The sequence below is a fragment of the Nelumbo nucifera genome, chromosome 3 (assembly GCF_055504915.1).
Source record: "Nelumbo nucifera cultivar China Antique chromosome 3, China Antique-T2T, whole genome shotgun sequence".
Lineage (NCBI taxonomy): Eukaryota > Viridiplantae > Streptophyta > Magnoliopsida > Proteales > Nelumbonaceae > Nelumbo > Nelumbo nucifera.
The window spans coordinates 31,299,683-31,319,409 of NC_142651.1; the positions used below are offsets into that span (position 1 = coordinate 31,299,683).

At 36.3% G+C, this 19,727-nt stretch overlaps 1 protein-coding gene across 1 annotated transcript; it reads right to left on the bottom strand.

Moving 5' to 3' along the window:
- Positions 1 to 1,127: 1,127 nt before the first annotated feature.
- LOC104589119 (eukaryotic translation initiation factor 3 subunit B-like) lies at positions 1,128 to 10,011 on the bottom strand. Its single transcript, XM_010247353.3, has 12 exons — positions 9,864 to 10,011; positions 9,645 to 9,771; positions 9,303 to 9,540; positions 7,493 to 7,639; positions 6,352 to 6,480; positions 5,103 to 5,231; positions 4,932 to 5,015; positions 4,726 to 4,850; positions 4,425 to 4,623; positions 3,811 to 4,343; positions 2,444 to 2,552; positions 1,128 to 1,851 (listed from the first exon to the last, which is right to left on the bottom strand). Exons 2-12 carry the CDS (start codon positions 9,764 to 9,766, stop codon positions 1,507 to 1,509), a joined length of 2,160 nt encoding a protein of 719 aa, XP_010245655.1. The 5' UTR covers positions 9,767 to 9,771; positions 9,864 to 10,011; the 3' UTR covers positions 1,128 to 1,506.
- Positions 10,012 to 19,727: the final 9,716 nt, after the last annotated feature.

Consider the following 19,727-nt stretch of genomic DNA (forward strand, 5'->3'; position numbering starts at 1 on the left):
TGTTTCTTTGCATGAGACACACAGTGAACAATGCTCTATGCATAAACAAGTCCTGCGACTCTAAACCTCTAGCTCTTATTAATAAATAAATAGCCAAAACCCACCAACTACCTTTTTGCAAGTAAATTAATTCATCCATAGTGCGATCACCCAAAGTGACAAGGCTAAGAGCACAAATTAAAGAGGGAGCTGTTTTGTGAGAGGCCCAACAAAGATTAAAGTACTCCTTTAGGTTAAGGGTGCCTTACATCTTTTATCTCAACAAAGTCCTTTTTATCTTAATTGATCTATGTGGAGTGTTTGATTGGGCAGATTCAAGTACAAGCGTTTCTACCACCCTTTATATCAGATTATATCTTGGACGAAATATTGAAATAGTATTTCCCCAAAGAAGAGGGCATTTTCATTCAGTTGCCTCGTACGTGGTGCCGATGATGGCACCTAGACCTAGGGCTAATGGTGTTTATGTGTTTAGAACCACAACAATTTTGCACAGCGATATAACACTTTACTTTTCCAATTTCAAATGCTAAACGTTGAAGCTTGGAGAGCCCAAGGTAACAAATACCATCCCAATCAAATTCATCCTCTAAACAAGCATCTAGGGTCTAGGCCAAGCAAAAAACTGTACATGGTGAGATTCATGAGGAAAGATATCTTATATAAAGCAAAGGATGGCATGGGCCCTACCATCCTTTACACCTCCTACCTTAGGTCCGTCCCTTGACACCTTATTTTGTGTTTGGATCAGGGCAGAATTATTAACAGGATTAAGGTAGTGTATGGTAATCATTGTCAATATAAAATTTCGAGAAATTGTCTTTATCACACACCAGATTTCTTAAAGAAAACAGCAATGATATCAAATATTGTATATTGATAACTCAAAAACATTTATGATATAAAAAAATATATTCATCAACTTAAAACATTACAAATAAAATTGACAATGGTATAAAACACAACCAAAATTAGAAGATGGGGCTAATGAATGAGACTCTGTCATTTTGTTTGCACTTTGCCGTCATAACAGGAGGCTAGCATGGTCTTGAGAGAATGGTGGTATCAGGGACTGGAGCTGGATGGTATCAGTTTGTTAAGTACAATACCTTTTCGGCACCACCGCAGGACTCATCAAAAGTATTAGTTATTACAAGGGCAACGGTTTAACAGTCTGACATACAATCGAGCAAAGTGCAAAGTCAATATGAAAAACCGGACATACAAACGCCCCACATTTTCCGGAAAAAAAAAAAAAGCTAAGCGAATTTCAAGATTTACAATCTTGAAAAATTGTTCTTTTAAGCTAAACATTAATAAACAAATGAAGGAATCTATCTAACACTAATAAAAAAAAATAAAGACTCCACCCCCCTCTGAAGACCTCTAAGAAGGAAAATTTTCGGGTTGCTTCACAACACTAAGCCCTCAATTTGCTTTGTATGGTATTATAAATTAAGGAATCTAACTAATGATACAAGTTAAATGACACTTGGAACTCTTGCACTAGTTTTGTTCCAATTCGTAAAGGACAACTTCTTCTTTAACGTCTAACACTTCCTCAACCTCAACTTCCTTTGCCTCATATTCCTCCTCCGCGTCACTTGCTTCCCCATCCCTCAGTATCTGCCTGTATGACTTCTCTTCCTCATGATACTGCTTCCATTGCATCACCCATCTGTCCCATTCCTCCTGCAGCAACCTTCGCTTCTCACGGTCCTGCTCACTTAAGAGCAACGAAACATCCTGGTCCTCTGCCTCATATTTCTTACTGTACTTCTTCAGATTCTTTGCAATCTCTTCCTCTTTCTCTGCACTCAAGAAAGATGGTGGCCTTGGTCGCCACAAGAACTGCATGATTGCAAAAGACATACAAGAGCATGGGTATCAGTATTATCATAGTAGTCTATGAATTGATAATCACAAGTCACATATAAGTATAATACCTAGCAATATTGTGATGCATAACTAGACAAGTAGACATTGCCAAGAAAAATCTAGAGATTTTGGTAATAATCAAGAATAACCACATGATTTTGGACATGAGATATCAAGCATCTTCAATATGGTGAGGAATAATGGATCACCCAAGAAGGAACCGCTGGTTGAAGTTGAAATCTTGTGGGAAATCTTGTGGGAAATCAAGAAGTGCACCTTTACAGTTTGGCAGATGTTGTACAAGACACTTACTATGACTAGAACATTAAAAAAAGCCATTATCTAATGTTGGTCCCAGCTACCTGGGGTCTTGGGATGGGTAAATTGTGGACGGACTGGATACAGACCTAATCTTTGGCATTTCTTTTGCAAAAAGTGGCTGTTCTCACGCTTGTCAGCCTGAGATAGCTATAGCCCCTTACCATGGCTTATGCATTATAGAATATAAAAGACAAGGCTATACATCATATTCTAAGGATGTTGATCAAGGTTTTTATCAACTCACCTGACAGAAATGGTCCCTTGGTATCCGGTATAGGAGCTTCCCATTGAAGGACCATATGTTAAATCCATTTTCCATCTCATGAACTGAGGTAACAGAAGTTGCAACATACCTACAAATACAAAGGATAATTGCAATAAGAATACAAAAGATGTTTTAACATTTTACTCCCAAAAGTCTCACATTGTTTCTGGAGGGGACACATATCCACAAAAGATTTATATTTGGGAAAATTCCACTTGGGGGTAGTGTCAAGTTCAGTCTCAACTCTCAAGGTAGAAGACAGTGAACAATGTCTTCTTTTGAAGGGTAGTTTTGGCATTTTCAACAGATAACTGACGGTCAGTTAACGGCAGTGACCAACTTGACACTTTTTTGAAAGTTTAGGTACTGCAGCGACACGTTTGAAAGTTCGGGTACTAACTTGACACTACCCCCAAAGTTCAGGGTACTAACTTGACACTACCCCCAAAGTTCAGGGTACTAAAGTGGAATTTTCCCTTTATATTTTCAAAAGAGAGAAATTGCAGATAGTGGTACAAAACTATCAACAGATCAGGTGCAAGTTTACTCCTAAACAGATCCATCAAAAATGATTTCCAGAAACAGTATAACAAATGATCCACAGTCAATCTCTGCCAGGTATATGAAAGCGAGCAATTTGAACCAGAAAAACACCAAGATTTGGATTTTATGACAGATACTCAAATAAAGAAAGGACGAAGAAGAAAACAACTTTTGAAAGAATATAGTCATTTATACTCTATATTCTAAATTCATATACTTTATGCGTTTCTGTGTGTGCATAACAATTAGTGGGTCAAAAATAAACCTGATTTTTAATTCATATTAATATGTAGACCCAATTCTGAGAGTCAAAGTGCATACAGTAGACAATCTAGAGGTGGAAGTGGATTCCCAAGTAGTCATCTCATGGACTGAGAACAGTTCCCAGATTCCTTGGGTATTCAGGTATAAATTCAGGGAGATTGTAAGCCTAATAAGGGAGCTAAATTTTTCCTTTAAGTGGGTAAGAAGAACAGCAAATGGAATAGCAGATTCTTTGGCCAAACAAGGGGCTGTGAGACTGCAAATGTTTTGGGAAAATCTGTAGTCTTTTGTTGTTTTGGGGTGGAATTTACACCCAAGCTCCTGTAACTCCTAAATTTTCATCAATAAAATTCATTTTTTGCTGATAAAAAAAAAATCCATTGGCACCCCTATTTGAAATATGAAATAGGGCATATCATTAAATTCCACTTTCTTTAAAAGCCCAAATACAATAACAAGGTGTGTAAACAAAGCATAAGAAATATATAATACAGCTACTGATAAAAAAACAATTTACATTGCCTACTGATTAATTATACCTTCCAGTAGGATCCCATTCAATATCAGTTGCCATGAAATGCTCTCCGGTTGCCATCGTCTCAAGGTCATCAACATTGTAGAATTCCAGTTGTCCATTAAAACTTTTGAGACCAGCAAGGATAATGAAGCGTCCAGCAGGAGACCAGTAGAGAGCATTGGCTTGCTTGCCTTTGAGAGTTATAAGCTTTGAGACCCGGCCTGTGTTGTTAGCAGTTCGCATTGAGTAGAAACTTATGTCAGGCTTTGGGCTATCTCCATGGATAACTGCAAATCTGTGGCCTTTTGGTTCCCATGCAAAGGCAACAATCTTGTCATTCTTATTTTCAAGCTCCAAAACCTCAATGGGGATGTCCCGTTCTTTTATCCGGAAAAGCTCAAAGCCAGTATATGTGCTTTTCTTTGTTTTCGTGTACCTATCAACCTTAACAGCAAGGTAGTCCCCATTGCTTTGCCAGTACATTTTGCAGTCACTAACACTAAAGAGATTCTTCTGCCTCAGCTCCTCTTTTCCAGGAATTTGAACAAGGCTTACCTGTGAACAGAGAGAAAAACTGGCAAAGTAAATAAAAACTGTCATTACAAGGATTCCTCATAAAATGATTCTACTACTCACCCTAGCAGGTTGGTTCCCACCACCTAGCTCTGGAACAAAGAGTGCAATGATAGGATCAGTAGGTGACCAGCTGAAGTCCAAGACATTTTCAACCTTCAATGACTTTTTGTCAATAAGGGTGAATGTTTCTGTTTCATAGACAGATATCACGTTTTTTCCAATTCTAGCAAAATATTTATCATCTTTTCCACCACCCCATCTGCAAAAGATAAAATAATAATAAGTCATTTACAAGACAAGAGTGGTCAAAAGTTGTTCATAAAGGGATGTAGATAACATAAATAGCATAGAATAAAATCACCTGAAAACAGGCCATGACACTCCAGAGACACCCCCAGCTCCACCAGTTGCAAACTCATCTGCACTGCCTTTGAAATCTCTCATAACTTTTCCGGTCCTTACATCAAAAATATTCAAGACAACCCTCTACATTAAGAAAACATGTCAGCGTAACAGAAAGCTTATTCAGATAAAATAAATTAATTCTCAAATCATAATATTTCTCACATGTGTATCACGTGGATTGCTTGGTTCATGGCTGCTATAGGTGACCAAGTATTTCTCCCCAGGAGAGAAATCAATGAGTTTAACCTGTATGCAGTTTAATTACATATATTGAGGCGAAAAGGACAAGCAAAATATGCAACAGAAAAGATGAAATTATGAACAGGATAGAACCTGTGGGTGAGCAAAACGCGTTAGACGGTTAAAGGTAGTTGCACCTCCCCAAACAGCTGCACCCTGCCTGTGAACCGTAGCCAAGTATGTGCTTAGTGGGGACCATTGAACAAAACTCTCAGTCCAAAACTGCCAAACAAAGCAAAAGTTTTATCAGTTATTGCACTTCCTAAAAAGTAAACAAATATTTCTTTTTTGTAATTTTCTGTCTCTTACCAAAAAAATAAACAAATAAATAGATACATATGGTCAAGAGGGAAGTAAAACAGCTGATGAGAGAAATGGGAACTTGCTTCATATGGGTTCAGAGATCAGCCAACAGTTTGGCCAACATGTTGGCTAAACAAGGTGTGAATCAGTCGTTTAAACACCTAGGCACTTAGGCGAGGCGCTAAGGTATGTGCCTTGCCTAGGACCAACGCGCAGCACTTTCAAAAGGTGTGCGCCCAGAGCCCCGCCTAAGTCCCTTCTTGAGCGAACCGAAGATCCAAGAACCCCCTATTTGCTAATGTTGTCCATTCATTCATCCTAGTAAAATATTTTCTTAAAAGAAAATTAATATTATAAAATCATTTATTTTTGTGTAAGGATTAAGAATTTAAGACCCTAACATGGATTTGTTTGGGCTTGCCTCGACGGATTTGGAACAAAGGCGGCATGTAGAATCAGGAATGCAAGATGTTTTACATCACATAGCTATTTGAAATAATGCAATTGAGGGAAAAAAAGAGATTATAGGTTTTACATGCTTGAAAATGTTTTATATGTTTGATTTATTTTCAAAATTTCATTTGAATGCGCTTATGTGTTATGTTTATGTATTTTAATTTTAGATAACAAATTTTTTAAAACATTTATTTTAAAATTTATGTTTATATTTTTTATTAATATTATGTTTAATATTTTTTTACTTTTTAGCATTTTTCTGAATTTTCTGACAATTTTTTTGCTTTTTTGGCATTTTTGTACTTTTGCACCTTGCTTCAAAAAGGCGTGCACCTCGCCTTGTGCCTTGGGCACAAATTGCACCTTGCACTTTTAAAACACTGGTGCGAATAGGGATCAACAGTTCTGGAGGGTCTATCTACAAATGCTGAAAGATGAAGGTGATAATATGTGGTTAGATAGCAATATTAACTAAAATGGATTATCTCCCAAATATTCTTATGCTTTATAAAGGCCATGTATTTTGCATTCAGTTAAGTGTTATGTTACAAAAACCAGAAAAGGAAGACCTGAATCTACTTACAGTACGTCGATAAACAAGCTCAGGCTTCAGTTGCCTAGGATCATTCCATAAAACCTCAGTGTCATTACCAGCACGAATAACAAATTGATCTCGGGCTTTTTCATCAGTCAACCAGTGCTGTAAGTTTTCCTGTAACAATATAGAATTGCATAGTTTATTAAATATTCAGAAAGCAAGGCATTGCTACTTCAAAAGTATGTAGATGAAACTAGAGCAACCACAAGAAAGAAGAAGCATTATAGACTTCCAACTAGTGTAATATATCATTCCCAATACAATTACAGCTAAACACTTAGGAAATGCAAAACAGATGAGCAGATTCCATTCTCTCTCATAGATCCATAAAGAATGAAGTAAATTGTGGAGAAAAAACCAGTGTTTTCAACATAAACCATTGTTCCAATTATCTTCCAATAAATTTAGGTCCCAGAATAATTCCCAAGAAATGAAGAAAGGCTTGAAGGGAAAAATACATTAGAAATTTGAGAGTCTTGATGCACAATTCTACATCAATAAACAAGTGTCCTGGTATCAGTCCAACAAGTATCAAGCAGCCATACCAAACACATTCAAGGATACAGATGAGCATAGAACATTTAACTGCTACAATGGTATTTGCTAAAATTGTACTATGTCCAGTGCATATCCCCAAAAACAAAATACAGGTTCAAATGAACTAAGGAAATCAATAGTTGATATTATTCACATACGGATGGAAAAACACAATTATTTTTCAATACATTAAAACAAAATTACTCAAATGATTTAGGAAAAATTAGAAACATATTCATAAATTCTTCCTAGATCCACAAATAAATCTAAATATAGAAATATAATTAAGTAGCAAAGCTCATTTCAGTACCAAGTTCCAGGAACAAAGAATCAAGAAAGGAAAAAACCAAGATTAATAATAAAGGAAGCTCATAGTGGTTGCAATGACTGAGATTCAAGGACAAAATATGAAATGCCCAAATTTGAATAATCAGATAGATAAAAAGAAGTCATGCATTGCCATGAATAGATAAGTAACGGATTAAGTCTCACTAGATTGTTCAGTATCTCATCAACAAGTCAGTATAGAGAATAAAACTAAAATCTATGCAGAATCAGGAGCAATAAGAAATTAGATGGAAAGGGTTACCCCAGGTGTGCATGGCTTGGTCTCGGGAGGAGCCCATTCATCTGGTACTTTGATGAACCTCTCAAAGTCATCAAATAAATTTATGGAAAATATGTGTGATTTGTCCAATCTGTATCCTTGAGTCTTCTCCTTTGCAAGCTCAGCTTCCTAAAATGAAAATACGAATAAATAAGACACAAATGGAAAAAATATAAGCTCCTCATAAAGATTTGGCGAAGAAATACATTTACATATGCCTTCTTTTATTTTTGAAACGGAAAATATAATACTAAAGAGAAATTTGTCTCCCCACAATTAGAATATGAAATACTTATCAAAAAAATTAGAATATGAAATGCTCACCAACAAGATGAACAAATCTTTTCTTCAAAATGTAAAAACAAATTCATCCTCTCTTCTGACATACTAATAGATGTCATATCCTACAAAACACAACTACACTGTTCCACCATTCCAGTCAGTTTAAAGCTATGCCCATTGTAATGTTATGGGCCCTTAAACCATTTCTTACTACTTCAACCCATGTCCCTTTTGGTCTACACTCTGCACCTTGATCTTCTAGATCTTCAGCATGTAACAAATCACTTCTTCTCACTGGTGCTGTGTATTGTCTTCTGTGCACACGATCAAAACATCTTAGTCCACCTTCCTTGTTTTATCACCTATTGGGAAGATAAATGATGTGGAAGGGGGAAGTTGTGTGATTTTTACACCAAGGCTGTATAGTCTGAGTACTAAAGATATCACAATTAGGCAATGCTTTGAATAAAAAGGTGAACCAATTACTTAGTGCCCTAAGTTTAGTTGCCCACTACCAGATAGCGAAGTGGAAGAATAGATCTTTCTGCTCTCACGAGTCGAGAAGATGAAAATTGTATCAAATGAAACAGATACCAGATGATGGAAAGAGTGTTATGATGGGAAGCTTACTGTTAAATCTTTTCAGTGAAGCCATATCCAGGAATCAGATTGAAAGTTTGAATGTCAAGAGAGTTTGCCAGAACCCAAGTCCTCCAAGGGTAGGGGCATTTGCTTGGTTGCTTGCATTGAACAGCATTCTAACTATAGCTCATTTGAAGTCAAGAGGGTTCTAGCTGGCAAACAGGTGTATTCTTCACAAGGAGAACAAAGAGAATGTAAAACAGCTTCATATATTGCAGATTTATTGATTTCTTTAAGGACTTGTTCTTTACTCCTTTCAACATTAGAAAATTGAATCTATCTGATCCAGAAGAGATTTTTTTTCTTCTTGGTCGAGATCGGGAAGGAGCAGAAAGGATTATATAATTTGGAGCATTATCAAGTCCACAGTCTTCCGGGGCATTTGGGGACAAAGAAACAGGTACACTTTTGAAGATAAATTAAAACATACTAAAAACTAGTGATGGCATACAAGGCCTTTTCCCGCTCAGAATTCAAAGAATGAATGGGGAGGGTTTTTGATACAATCTTCAAACATCATTAGAAGTTTTGAATGGGGGCCTAAACCCATAAGCCTTGAGATGTATTTTCTTTTTGTCTTCTAATTTGGTTGCAAGTTCAAGTTGCAACATTATGGTGAAAACTCTTCACCTAAAGAATGTAATCCGTTTTCCATTTCAATAAAATTTTCTTTTATTTTACTGTTATAAAAAACTTCAAATGCAATGAGAAACAAAATAAAGTCATTCACGTTGACGTGGTTTTCATAAACTCCACAAGGCATCCAATTGCTCCCATAAGCATAAACCGACAGCCAATCTATTCAGATTGTAATAAATTGACAAACAATCTACGACGTTATAATAATATAAGCTCATTAAATTCATACCTGAGGAGTATTCAACTCAATGAAGCAATAACCCAGGGTCTTCTGGGTTTCAGGGTTAACAGGCATCCAAATAGCATCTTCCTTGAGTACACAGATCTGACTGTAAATTTTCCGGATGACACCTTCTAGCTTTTCGAATTTCTCCGGTGCAACTACCGGAAGATTGTCAACAATAATTATGTTACCAAGCCCACTTTCGGATTCCAGATTATCTTCTCGAAGAACATCCTCATCATCACTATAAAGAAAACAAATGGTTCAAGTCAAATAAAAGAAATTGAACCTCTGAACCAAATTCCTAGTGAGAGTAGTATAAATAGGGTTATATTAAGAACTTGGTACCTCTTGACACCAAAATCCTCGCCTGGAGGTAACCTTATTGCGTCTAAATCCACCTTCGAAAGGTCGATTCCGAGCCCCATGGCCTTCGCTTCGATATCCGCCATAGAAACCATGGTTGCCATCTCTCCTGCGCAGAAAATTATCACAAGAGATCAGTTACATGTTCAAAGAACAGAAACAGATAGAGAGAGAGGGGGGCGAGTTCGTGCGAGAGGCTACCACAAGGGTGGTTGTCGGGAAGTCGGCCGATGTCGGAGCTGGAAGTGGAGGTGATGGCAAGCAGAAGGACGCGGGAGAGTAGAAGAAAGGACTGCCGGACTAGGGTTTATCATCGGTGGCGAGTGGCAACTCGGGCGAGTTAAACATCGATTCATGCTCCCTTAGTCCCTTTCCAAGTCTATTTTCTAATTGGGCTTTTTGAAATTGGGCCCATGTTGGAGTTCAGTAGCCCCGACTCGACTAAGGATCATGGGCTGGGCCGGCTATTGACAGTGTATTATTATTGCAAGCAATAACTCTGCGCAAACTCACTGCAACCAATCACCACTATTACGAAAGTAGTAACCAATCAGGGTGGTTTTTATTAGAAATTTACGAAAGTATTATTATTGGTCAATGCTCTTCCGGCCCAACCTGCACCATGGACATGATAATATGTATTTGGGCCAAGCCAGGGCTGGGTTAGGTTAGGGCCGTTAGGCATCTAGGCTTGTTTGTATAATTAAATGTAGGGACTAGTTGATAAGGATAATTTTTGGGCCTTAATATCAATAAAAATAAATTTTAAATATAATTTTTAGAATGGATTAATTTTTTTTTAAATATCAAATAGGGGCAGAAATACTTTTCATCTCCTTCCTCTATACCACCTATCAAATCTCTCTCTCTCTCTCTCTCTCTCTCTCTCTCTCCCTTCTTCCTGTTTTCTTTGTAATCCATTAAGAGCGCTTCTGCGATTGGGTCTCCTACTATTGATCTTCCCGTGAGACTTCGAAGTTCAACCAAATCGGCCCTATAGGTGAACTTAACATACACCACATCAAGGTAGGCAGAAGCCAACTGCATGGCTAGCTGGACTATCTCTTCTTCTTCATGTTGTGCAACAGTCTCGAATGTTCTTTCGTAACTGGCCAGGCAACCCCGCGCTCGAACGGGACTCTTTGCTTGACCCAACTGATCTTCCCTTGAAGAAGCTCCATCAATGGTGAAATTATGCCAGATTTAACAGCTTCCTCTACGAACTCGACCTTGTTCATAGTATAGGAATCGATGACGTGAGCAGCATAGTGGGGGATGTAAAAATATTCTGGTCTCTCAGAAGCTTGTTAGAGGTATTTGAAATAGTTTTGAACACCATTAAAGCCTAAAAATTGGGATTAGGAGAGATTTGTTCAACAGTTTGAAGGAGGAAGGAGATGAATAGTATTTCTATCCCTATTTAATATTAAAAAAAAAGGTTAACATATTTTAATAATTATATTAAAAAGATTATTATGATATTAGGGCCCAAAAGTTGCCCTTATCGGCTATTAATACCATGTGGTTTCACTAGACTCTATTTAATTAAAAAATATGGGGATTCAGGTCCTCAATATGGGAAACCCGTCTCCTTCCAAGGATCAAGGATGGGGTTCAAATTTTTTTTCTCGAAGATTGGGGTTAAGGACAGGAATTAATTTAAAACTTGAGGTTAGAGACAGGGAATAGGATCCTCGCCACATTGTTATTCTTACACTCAATACACATTAACAAAACATTTAGGGCCATTTACCGTATAATACATTTTATCATAATCCTGATTTTGCCCCTCCATGGTCGGCCTTTGGGAATTGGGGGAGCACCTTACCTTCTCTTCTTCTTACAACTTCCGGTCTTACAATTTCTTTAGGTTGTGTTTGGTTGCAGTGCAAATTTATTTACACCAATGCAATATTATGGTGATGCAAATAATTTAGGTGTAGATTTTGATTTATTTTTATTTCAAAATTTACTTTATTTTGTTTGATTACAGTACAAATGAAATAAAATAAAATTTAAAGCAGAATAAATTAAAATCTAAAACAAAATTAAATCAGAATTTGCATTCTTTTCATTTACACTCCTATATGTTTATACTAATACAAATAAAATTGCATTACAACCAAACTCAGCCTTAGGTTTTGCGTTTCTTATAAGAATGCTTTTTTGCCATACTAAAAGTATCTTACAAGATTTGAAGTAGAAAGACAAATGATCGTTGGATCTTGGGAGCAGAGGTAGGAGCCCACTTCACACAAATATTGATAGGTATCAAGGTTCTGGTGGATCCCATGTGTAAGTTCCATAAAAATATTTAGGGGCTGTTTGGTTTGGAGCTGGAATTGGAATCAGAATCGGAATGGCCTATTTCTATAGTCTGTTTGGTTCAGACAAGAATGGGAATGAAAATTGAAATTAGCAGAAATGAGATTTCATTCCCAAAGAAAGCGGGCATAAAATGAAATTCCGGTTCTGTTCAATCAAACAGCTGGAATTGGAATAGTCCATTCCAATTCCGATTCCAGGCCCCTATTCCAGTGAGCCAAACGGGGCCTAAAATATAGCTCAGTGAAATAGAAGTAAGTTGGAAGAAGTGTTCCCTAATGCTTTAGTGGAGAGTTATGAATACTTATTTATTGAAAGGAACAAGGGAATAAGTTTGTGTAGGCAGGAAGAACTAATGGGTTGTGTTGTGTTGTTCTTATGAGGAGAGTGGCATCTTTAGTTATTCATGTGGAAGGTTTGAAGGGATTTGAGGGAGTTTGGCAATTTTTGGTGTCTAACAGTATGTTTTTGTTCATTTGTTTTGTGAGAATATTTTTGTTCGCTAGGTCATGGAATTTTATGCCATATTTGTTTTCTTGCTAGGAGCCTTATTCTTTTAATTCTTATTCATTCTAATAAAAAATGAATCACATGAGAGCATTTGGTTACAAAATTCTTGCCATGAGCCACATTCATTTTACAATGAAAATGAGTTCATGACATAAAAATTAAGCTAATTTCTAGTGTGAAAAATAATGGTGCATCATATTGCTCATAAAAATAAGGGATTTTTGGACTACAATCCCCCTCAGAAATCTTTTTTGCAGTTCCCTCCATGGTTTTTAAAAAATGAACCGGTTTGGCCCGGTTTGAACGGTCAGCCCGTTCTGACAAAAAAATAAAAAATTGGAAAACGGTTAAAATCGTTTGAACGGTTAACCGGCCAGTTCAGCGGTTTGTTGACCAAAATCAACGGTTTTGAGGAAAAAAACAGTTTTGGAGAAAAACGGAACCGATCAAGTGACTGGCTCCCGGTTTTTCCGGTTCGGTTTTGAAAACAATGGCCCCCTCTTAATCTACTAGTACCCCCTATAAACTACGTCCTGCCCGCCTGTGAATTTGGCATCAATCCATGGGTAGGATTCAATCCACCCCTAGGTGGAGCTAGGATTTCCTAGAGGTGGACTGAATCATAAAAACCCCTAAAAGTTAAGCTAAACACCAACATAGATTATTTACTAGCACATGGCTGGCAATCCGTTGTGAAAACATATGCTGACAAATATTGACCGCATGCCATCCACCAATAAAAATCTGTGCTAGTGGTTTTTGGAGTTCACATCTGCACCCCACAAGGGGGTGCCCCACAAGGGGGTGCCCCACAATGTCCTACAGCATATCCCTGCCATGCATTGAAAACATCTCCCGATGATAATACCAGTCTTGATGATGTCATCATCGGGAGATGTTCCTAATACACGGTGAGAATGTATTGTGGGACACTGTGGGGCGCAGATCTAAACTCTGGTTTTTGAGACCTAAGTTGACCATTTATGACTGCCGCAGAAAGCTTCTTTGAAAAATGAAAATATAAGCGATATGATGCATGATTTTATGATGTTTTATTATATTTCAAGACTTTATTAATATATCATCTTTATTGAATATACTATTATTAATCTCATCAAATTGTTAGATCTTTTGTACTTCTTCATTATATTAATTTTATTTTTAATTTTACAAATTTTAGATTTCATTTCTATTTTGAAGTTTCAAGTTCTTTTCTTCGTTTGTACAACTTCTTACTCAATTCAACAATCTAATTTCTTTTAATTAGTTTTAAATAGGTGCTAATTGCTTCTATAAAAAAAGAATGATTAATTCTTGCCATAAATAGATTTTTTTAGTAAAAACATTTGGTGCATAGCAACATTTTCTTGTTCTGTTCATTTCTATTCATTTTTGTCCAGTTCTAACTAATTTCTATTCTTTATTGGATTTTCTTCTATCTTTATTGAATATGGATGGGAATTTGACTGAAAATGTGCATATATTTTCTTGGTTGGCCATAGCTTACTATTATACTTGGCAGGCAAGAAATTACATGATTTCCGAAAGGGAAAATCTATGTTGATGGAAAGGCATGATACTACAAGGGCTTTGATCAATCAAAACTCTTATGAATTTTGATAAATACCACTTGATTGACTACCACTTTTATGATATTAGTTGCTAAGTTACAAACTTTTCCATCATGGTCTAACCCTTTTCAAAAATATTCATCATTCTTATTGATGTGTTCTAAAATGTATTGATAGTGTTCTACAAAGCATGGTTAATGTTGTCACTTAATTAAGCGATTCTAATTGTCTTTTATTTTTTTTTTTGTAAAAAGAACAGTGTTATTGGTTGCAGGTGGACAGTTAAGCTATGTTTGATTTGAAGGAAAACGTAGGGAAAGGTAAGGGAACCTATACAAGATTTGTAAAGGTTTTCTTACCTTTTCCTTCATTTCCTTACTTTTTCCTTCAAAGCAAACACAGCCTTAGGGAAAGCATTGAATAGTGCTGAAGCAAAGGTTCCAACCAGTTGGCTGGTAAGGTCTCCTTCTGATCGTAGCGGATACATGGGATCAAATGCTCCCTGTACCTGGGTTGGAGGATGGGCTACCCCATAAAAAAATAAGAATACTACCAAAGCAAAGCATTCAAGAAATTTGCATAGAGGGCCAAAAATGTTGATCATCCTTTTGTTGTTGGCCCTCTCATGCTCAAATGGCTAGAAGAGTTTGTATAGCTCTTATTATGGGTGTAAATTATTTGATTTCGATTTTGAATCAGGCAATATCCAAATCCGAATATGATTAGAAAATCTGATATCCGAATTCGAAACCGATTAAAAAATTCAGTATCCGAATTCGATTTGATATCCGACAGATATTGAAAATTAATATTCGATTTTGATTAAATATTTGATTCAATTTGAATTCGACCAATTAATAAATTTAGGTAATTAATAAATATATAAAATAAATATTTTATTTATATAAAGTATATAAATTTATAAATTATATAAAAACATTTAAATATTTTATATATCATATATAAGAATTAAATAGTAAATCGAATTCAGATATTTATTAAATCAAATCAGGTCATATTTGAATTCGAATCCGATTAGCTATTCGATTTGAATAGGATATCCGAATTCAACTGATTAAATATTCAAATTATCCGAATTTGATTCAGTTATGACAAATCTCGAATTCAAAATCAAATTTTCAAATACCGTTGACACCCCTAATTCTTATAGTGAGTGTGAGTGTGTGTGTGTGTGTGCGCGCGTGTGTGTTAATATATTTATATTTACTTATTAAAAGCTAGGAGAAATATGGTACAAATTTTGCATTGGATTTTGGGATAAAAAAGTTAGAGTTCTACAAATGAGTGCAAATAAAACAAAAGAAATGTAAAATTTGCATAAGATAAGAATGAAATTCGCTGTTAAAACAAATATATGCAAATCTGAACTGTGAACAAAAATTTGCATCTGGTTCAGATTTGCACTACAAACAAGAAGACCACAATCTCATTTGTATAAATTCATTGGAACGCAAATTTTCACAAATCTTTACTCCAGTCACCTCCATACTTTTGGACCTATACAAATGAAATTGCACAGTAAATAAATGAGACATCACATAAGGCGGTTAGGCACTGTTGATTGGTGAAAAGCCTTCCCTTACATATGGCTCAGTTTGGAAGGAGTACAAATATAAATATACAGAGTACAAAACTTTATATTTTTGTATATATTTGCACTGTACATATTTGATGGTTCAGTTTGAAAACAATGCAAATACAAATATGTAGAGTATTCGACCTTGTATATTGTATTATTTTATATCTATTTATACTATATATATTTGTATTTGAACTCTTTCCAAACTGAGTCTATGCAATAACTATAATTCAGACATAATATGATATAGAAAATATAACAAATGTAACGTCGTAAGTTGTAATGAGGACTCTAAAGGAGGCCTTGGTTGAGTTGTTTGGACTTCATATGTGTTTGGAACCATGAGCATTTGTTCATTAAAAGTTTGTACTTTATTTGTTTGCAAAGCTGAGAAAAGCAATAATGTACCTGTCCAAATCCACTAGACACCATTAGACACCACATCAGCAAAACAATGAATAAACACCTACCCGTTAGGGGAAGCACTAAAATGAAGCTTCCCCTAACGGTAGATGTACACATAAATCAAAGCTTGCTTTTGCAAATTTCTATGCATACGGATCCGCATAATGGGGAAATGCTGAAGTGGTGCCTATGTGGCAGCATTTATTCAACAAATGCCCACAGTTCCAAACACATTGAGCCCAAAACATGTGTCTTGACGTACCCAATATGTGGTAACCTTGGCCTAGTCTAGTTTGAAAGTTGATTTTGTCTAGGACATTACATGCTTGTTTGGGTGAATTTTCAAGTATTGGCTTCTAAGTTACATAAATTGAGAAATCTGAAAACCTGTGAAGTCATGTTTGGTAAAAAATCAAAAAGTTGAAAATAGGCTTACATCATCATCATCCATGTCTTATCCGAATTATATGGGATCGACTACATGAATCTTAGTTCATTGATCCATTCAATCTAAAGCCATATCCAGTTAAATTATTAATGCTTAAATCATTTCTTACCCCATGTCCTTTTAGGTCTACCCCTATCTCTTCTATTCCCTTCCACTACTTGTAACAAGTCACTTCTTCTAACTAGAGCCATTAGGTGGTTTTCAATGCACTAACCAAACCATCTTAGTTTATTCTTTGTCATTTTGTCATGCACTTAGTGGAACTATTCCTAGGTTACAATAGATGACTTCATTTATAATTCTATCTAGTGATGCACAATCTGGACGCTCCCTCATGTCTTGCGATCTGGCTCGAACAGGGGTCCAACTTGAAAGTGGCAAGTTGTATGGCCGAGCTGGTATCTGTGTGACCGAGCTAAGTGTGAGCTATAAAAAGAAAGGAGGTGAAGGTGCGCGGGTAGTATGGAGTTGTTTCCCTATTTTCGGGCGCATTAAGGTGTCCGTTGAGAGATCTTTGCGGGAGTTACGATTCATTCGCGTACTGGTGTACTGTATGGTGAGCCGTTCTAACGGTCACGCTATTGGTGCTTTTGGTAGTGAGCTACTAGGGACAATTAGTGAGCTCTTCCTCGCAGGTCGCCTTAGGTCCTCTTAGCTCGTCCGACTCCTAGGATAGCTCACCGTAATCTTATGGGTCTGCCAACTCGGCCTTGCTGAGTTGTACTGGGAACTATAGGGGGTGGTTAGCGAGCTCTCCTTAGCAGGTCGCCTTAAGTCCCTACAGCTCAACCGGATCCTACGATAGCTTGCCATAATCCTACGGGGTCAGCTAGTTTGGTCTTGCCGAGGTAAAGGTCAGCCTGGGTGAGATGCTCCAAGCTAATTTTATTGAGTTAGCTCGCTAACTAGGCGTCGAGGTATAATTTGGATGCCATGTGTCTTCGGAGGTAGGTCGCCAGGTCTCTGGAGGTAGGTCTTCAGGTCTCCATCAGATCTCTAGGGGTAGGTCTTCAAGTTTCCATCATTTTGGCTAAGGCAGGTCATCATCTACATGGTGTCGGGTGTCATCCAACTGTTTTTGAGATGCCACATGTCATGATGTCAATGGAGGGCCCAATCTGCCCTCATCACTATCATTTCTAATTCTTCCATTCAACTATCTTAGCATTTGCATTTTGCCACATTCATTTTCTAAATATTTTGTTTGAAAATAGGCTTACATAAGTGAAAAAATTGACTTTTTAATGAAACTATATTAGGTAGTAGTTCAAATGATGCAGTTTAGTCATTGCAGAAGCCCTTTCAAACAGGCCCTAGATAACGAGTGGCATCTATAAGTTGCCGTTTTCAACATTTTACACTATAGGATGAAGATGGAAAAGAAGAAGACAAAATATACACTAAAAAAGAAAGAAAGAAAAGAAATTCTAGAAGAAGAAGAAGAATAAAGAAACAAATGGTAGGAGATCGAATCTGCTTTCAGCCTATCAAAAAGGAAAATTCTCCCTCATCTAGTAAGCACTTAGTAAATAAAGAGATCACATCTCCGCCCCACGATGCCCCACCCCGCCCTGTATTGGAAACATCTCATGAAGGCACACGGCGGGAATGTGCTGTGGGGCGGCCCCTTGTGGGGTGAAGATGTGAATTCATAAATAATTAGCAAAAGGTGCACATGCTAGCAAAGTTAGAGCAAATACTTTTGTCTTTAGTGATGAGTAAGGTTAAAAACATATATATTGAAGTCGAAACAATCCATGAATCTTCCATGTGTTAACATGATTGCAAAATATTCGTATATAAGGTGGGACACCGGAGTTGATCAATCTTATATACACAGTCCAATTTATTTTCTTAGGTGAAGGAATAATGGGGAAATCAAATTATTCTGATGGAAAACGTCATTGATGAGGTTTTATACCGAACCGTAAAAAAGTTATTATTGAACTTTGAAAAGCATAATGTAAAACTCTACTTCATCTAAACACCAACAAATCTAAACTGAAGTAGAGGTTTACATCGATCTTGATTTGTACTCCTCCTAACATTGACAAAACTGAATTGATGTAAACTTTTACATCGATGACGTTTTACATTACTTCCAAATGCAGCCTTATGAAATGAGTTATTCCATTTTGGATTTCTATTTCATATTTTGAATCTTGATTGAATTGCGAATGATGCATGCAGAACAACATGGTAAGCTAGAAATGTTGCTGAACCAAAAAATGTAATTAACCGAATTAATTGGTATATATATATTTTTATGTTTATTTTTAATATATCGTATATTATTTATATATGCATATGTATATATATTATTTATAATTTATTATTTGTAATATAAAATATTAGATACACATATACACACACTATATATAATCGAAAACCAGAGAACCAAACTGATCAAAAGCCGAAAAACCAGTTGATCGGTGGTACCAATTCAGTTTTGATTCAAAAAATTGCAAAAACCAATGACAGTAATTCGGTTTTAAAAACATATTCACGGTTCAATTACCAAACCGTGAGCACCCCTAAATCGGTGGATTAGGCCACCACACTTTGAAACCTATCAAACCCCACTTTGCTTTCATAGTTCTAATTCAGGTGATCACTTGGAACCTCAGTCCATCTCTTATATGAACCATGGTTTTTAAAAACGAACCAGTGACCAAATCGGTCAGGGGTCCGGTTACCGTTTTGAATGGTCAATACTGTCAATTAAAAAATTAAAAATTAAAAAGAAAATCTGACAAAAAAATAAAAATTTTAAAAAACTAAAAAAAATTAAAAAACAGTCAAAACCGTTCGAACGATTTAAACAGTTAACTGGCTGATTCAGCGATTTACTGACCAAAATCAATGGTTTTGGGGAAAAAACAGTTTTAGGAAAAAACAAAACCAGTCAGATGACTGATTCCCGATTTTCCCGATCCGACCGTCTCCGATCTGGTTTTGAAAACCATGATATGAACTATAATACGAGCACAATTCATAAACCATTGGATATAGAACAATGACATCACGAAGAGGTCAGATGTCGTCACTGCAACAATTGATATCTTTCTTCTTGAAGAAGGTCCGGTGAAATCCCAAAAGAACATTTGGGATTTGTGAAAGAAAAAGCACATATTCTCACGTACTCCTAGAAACTAAGACACGGAATTATAAAATAGAAAAGGAAAAAGAAATTTAAAGTGATAATG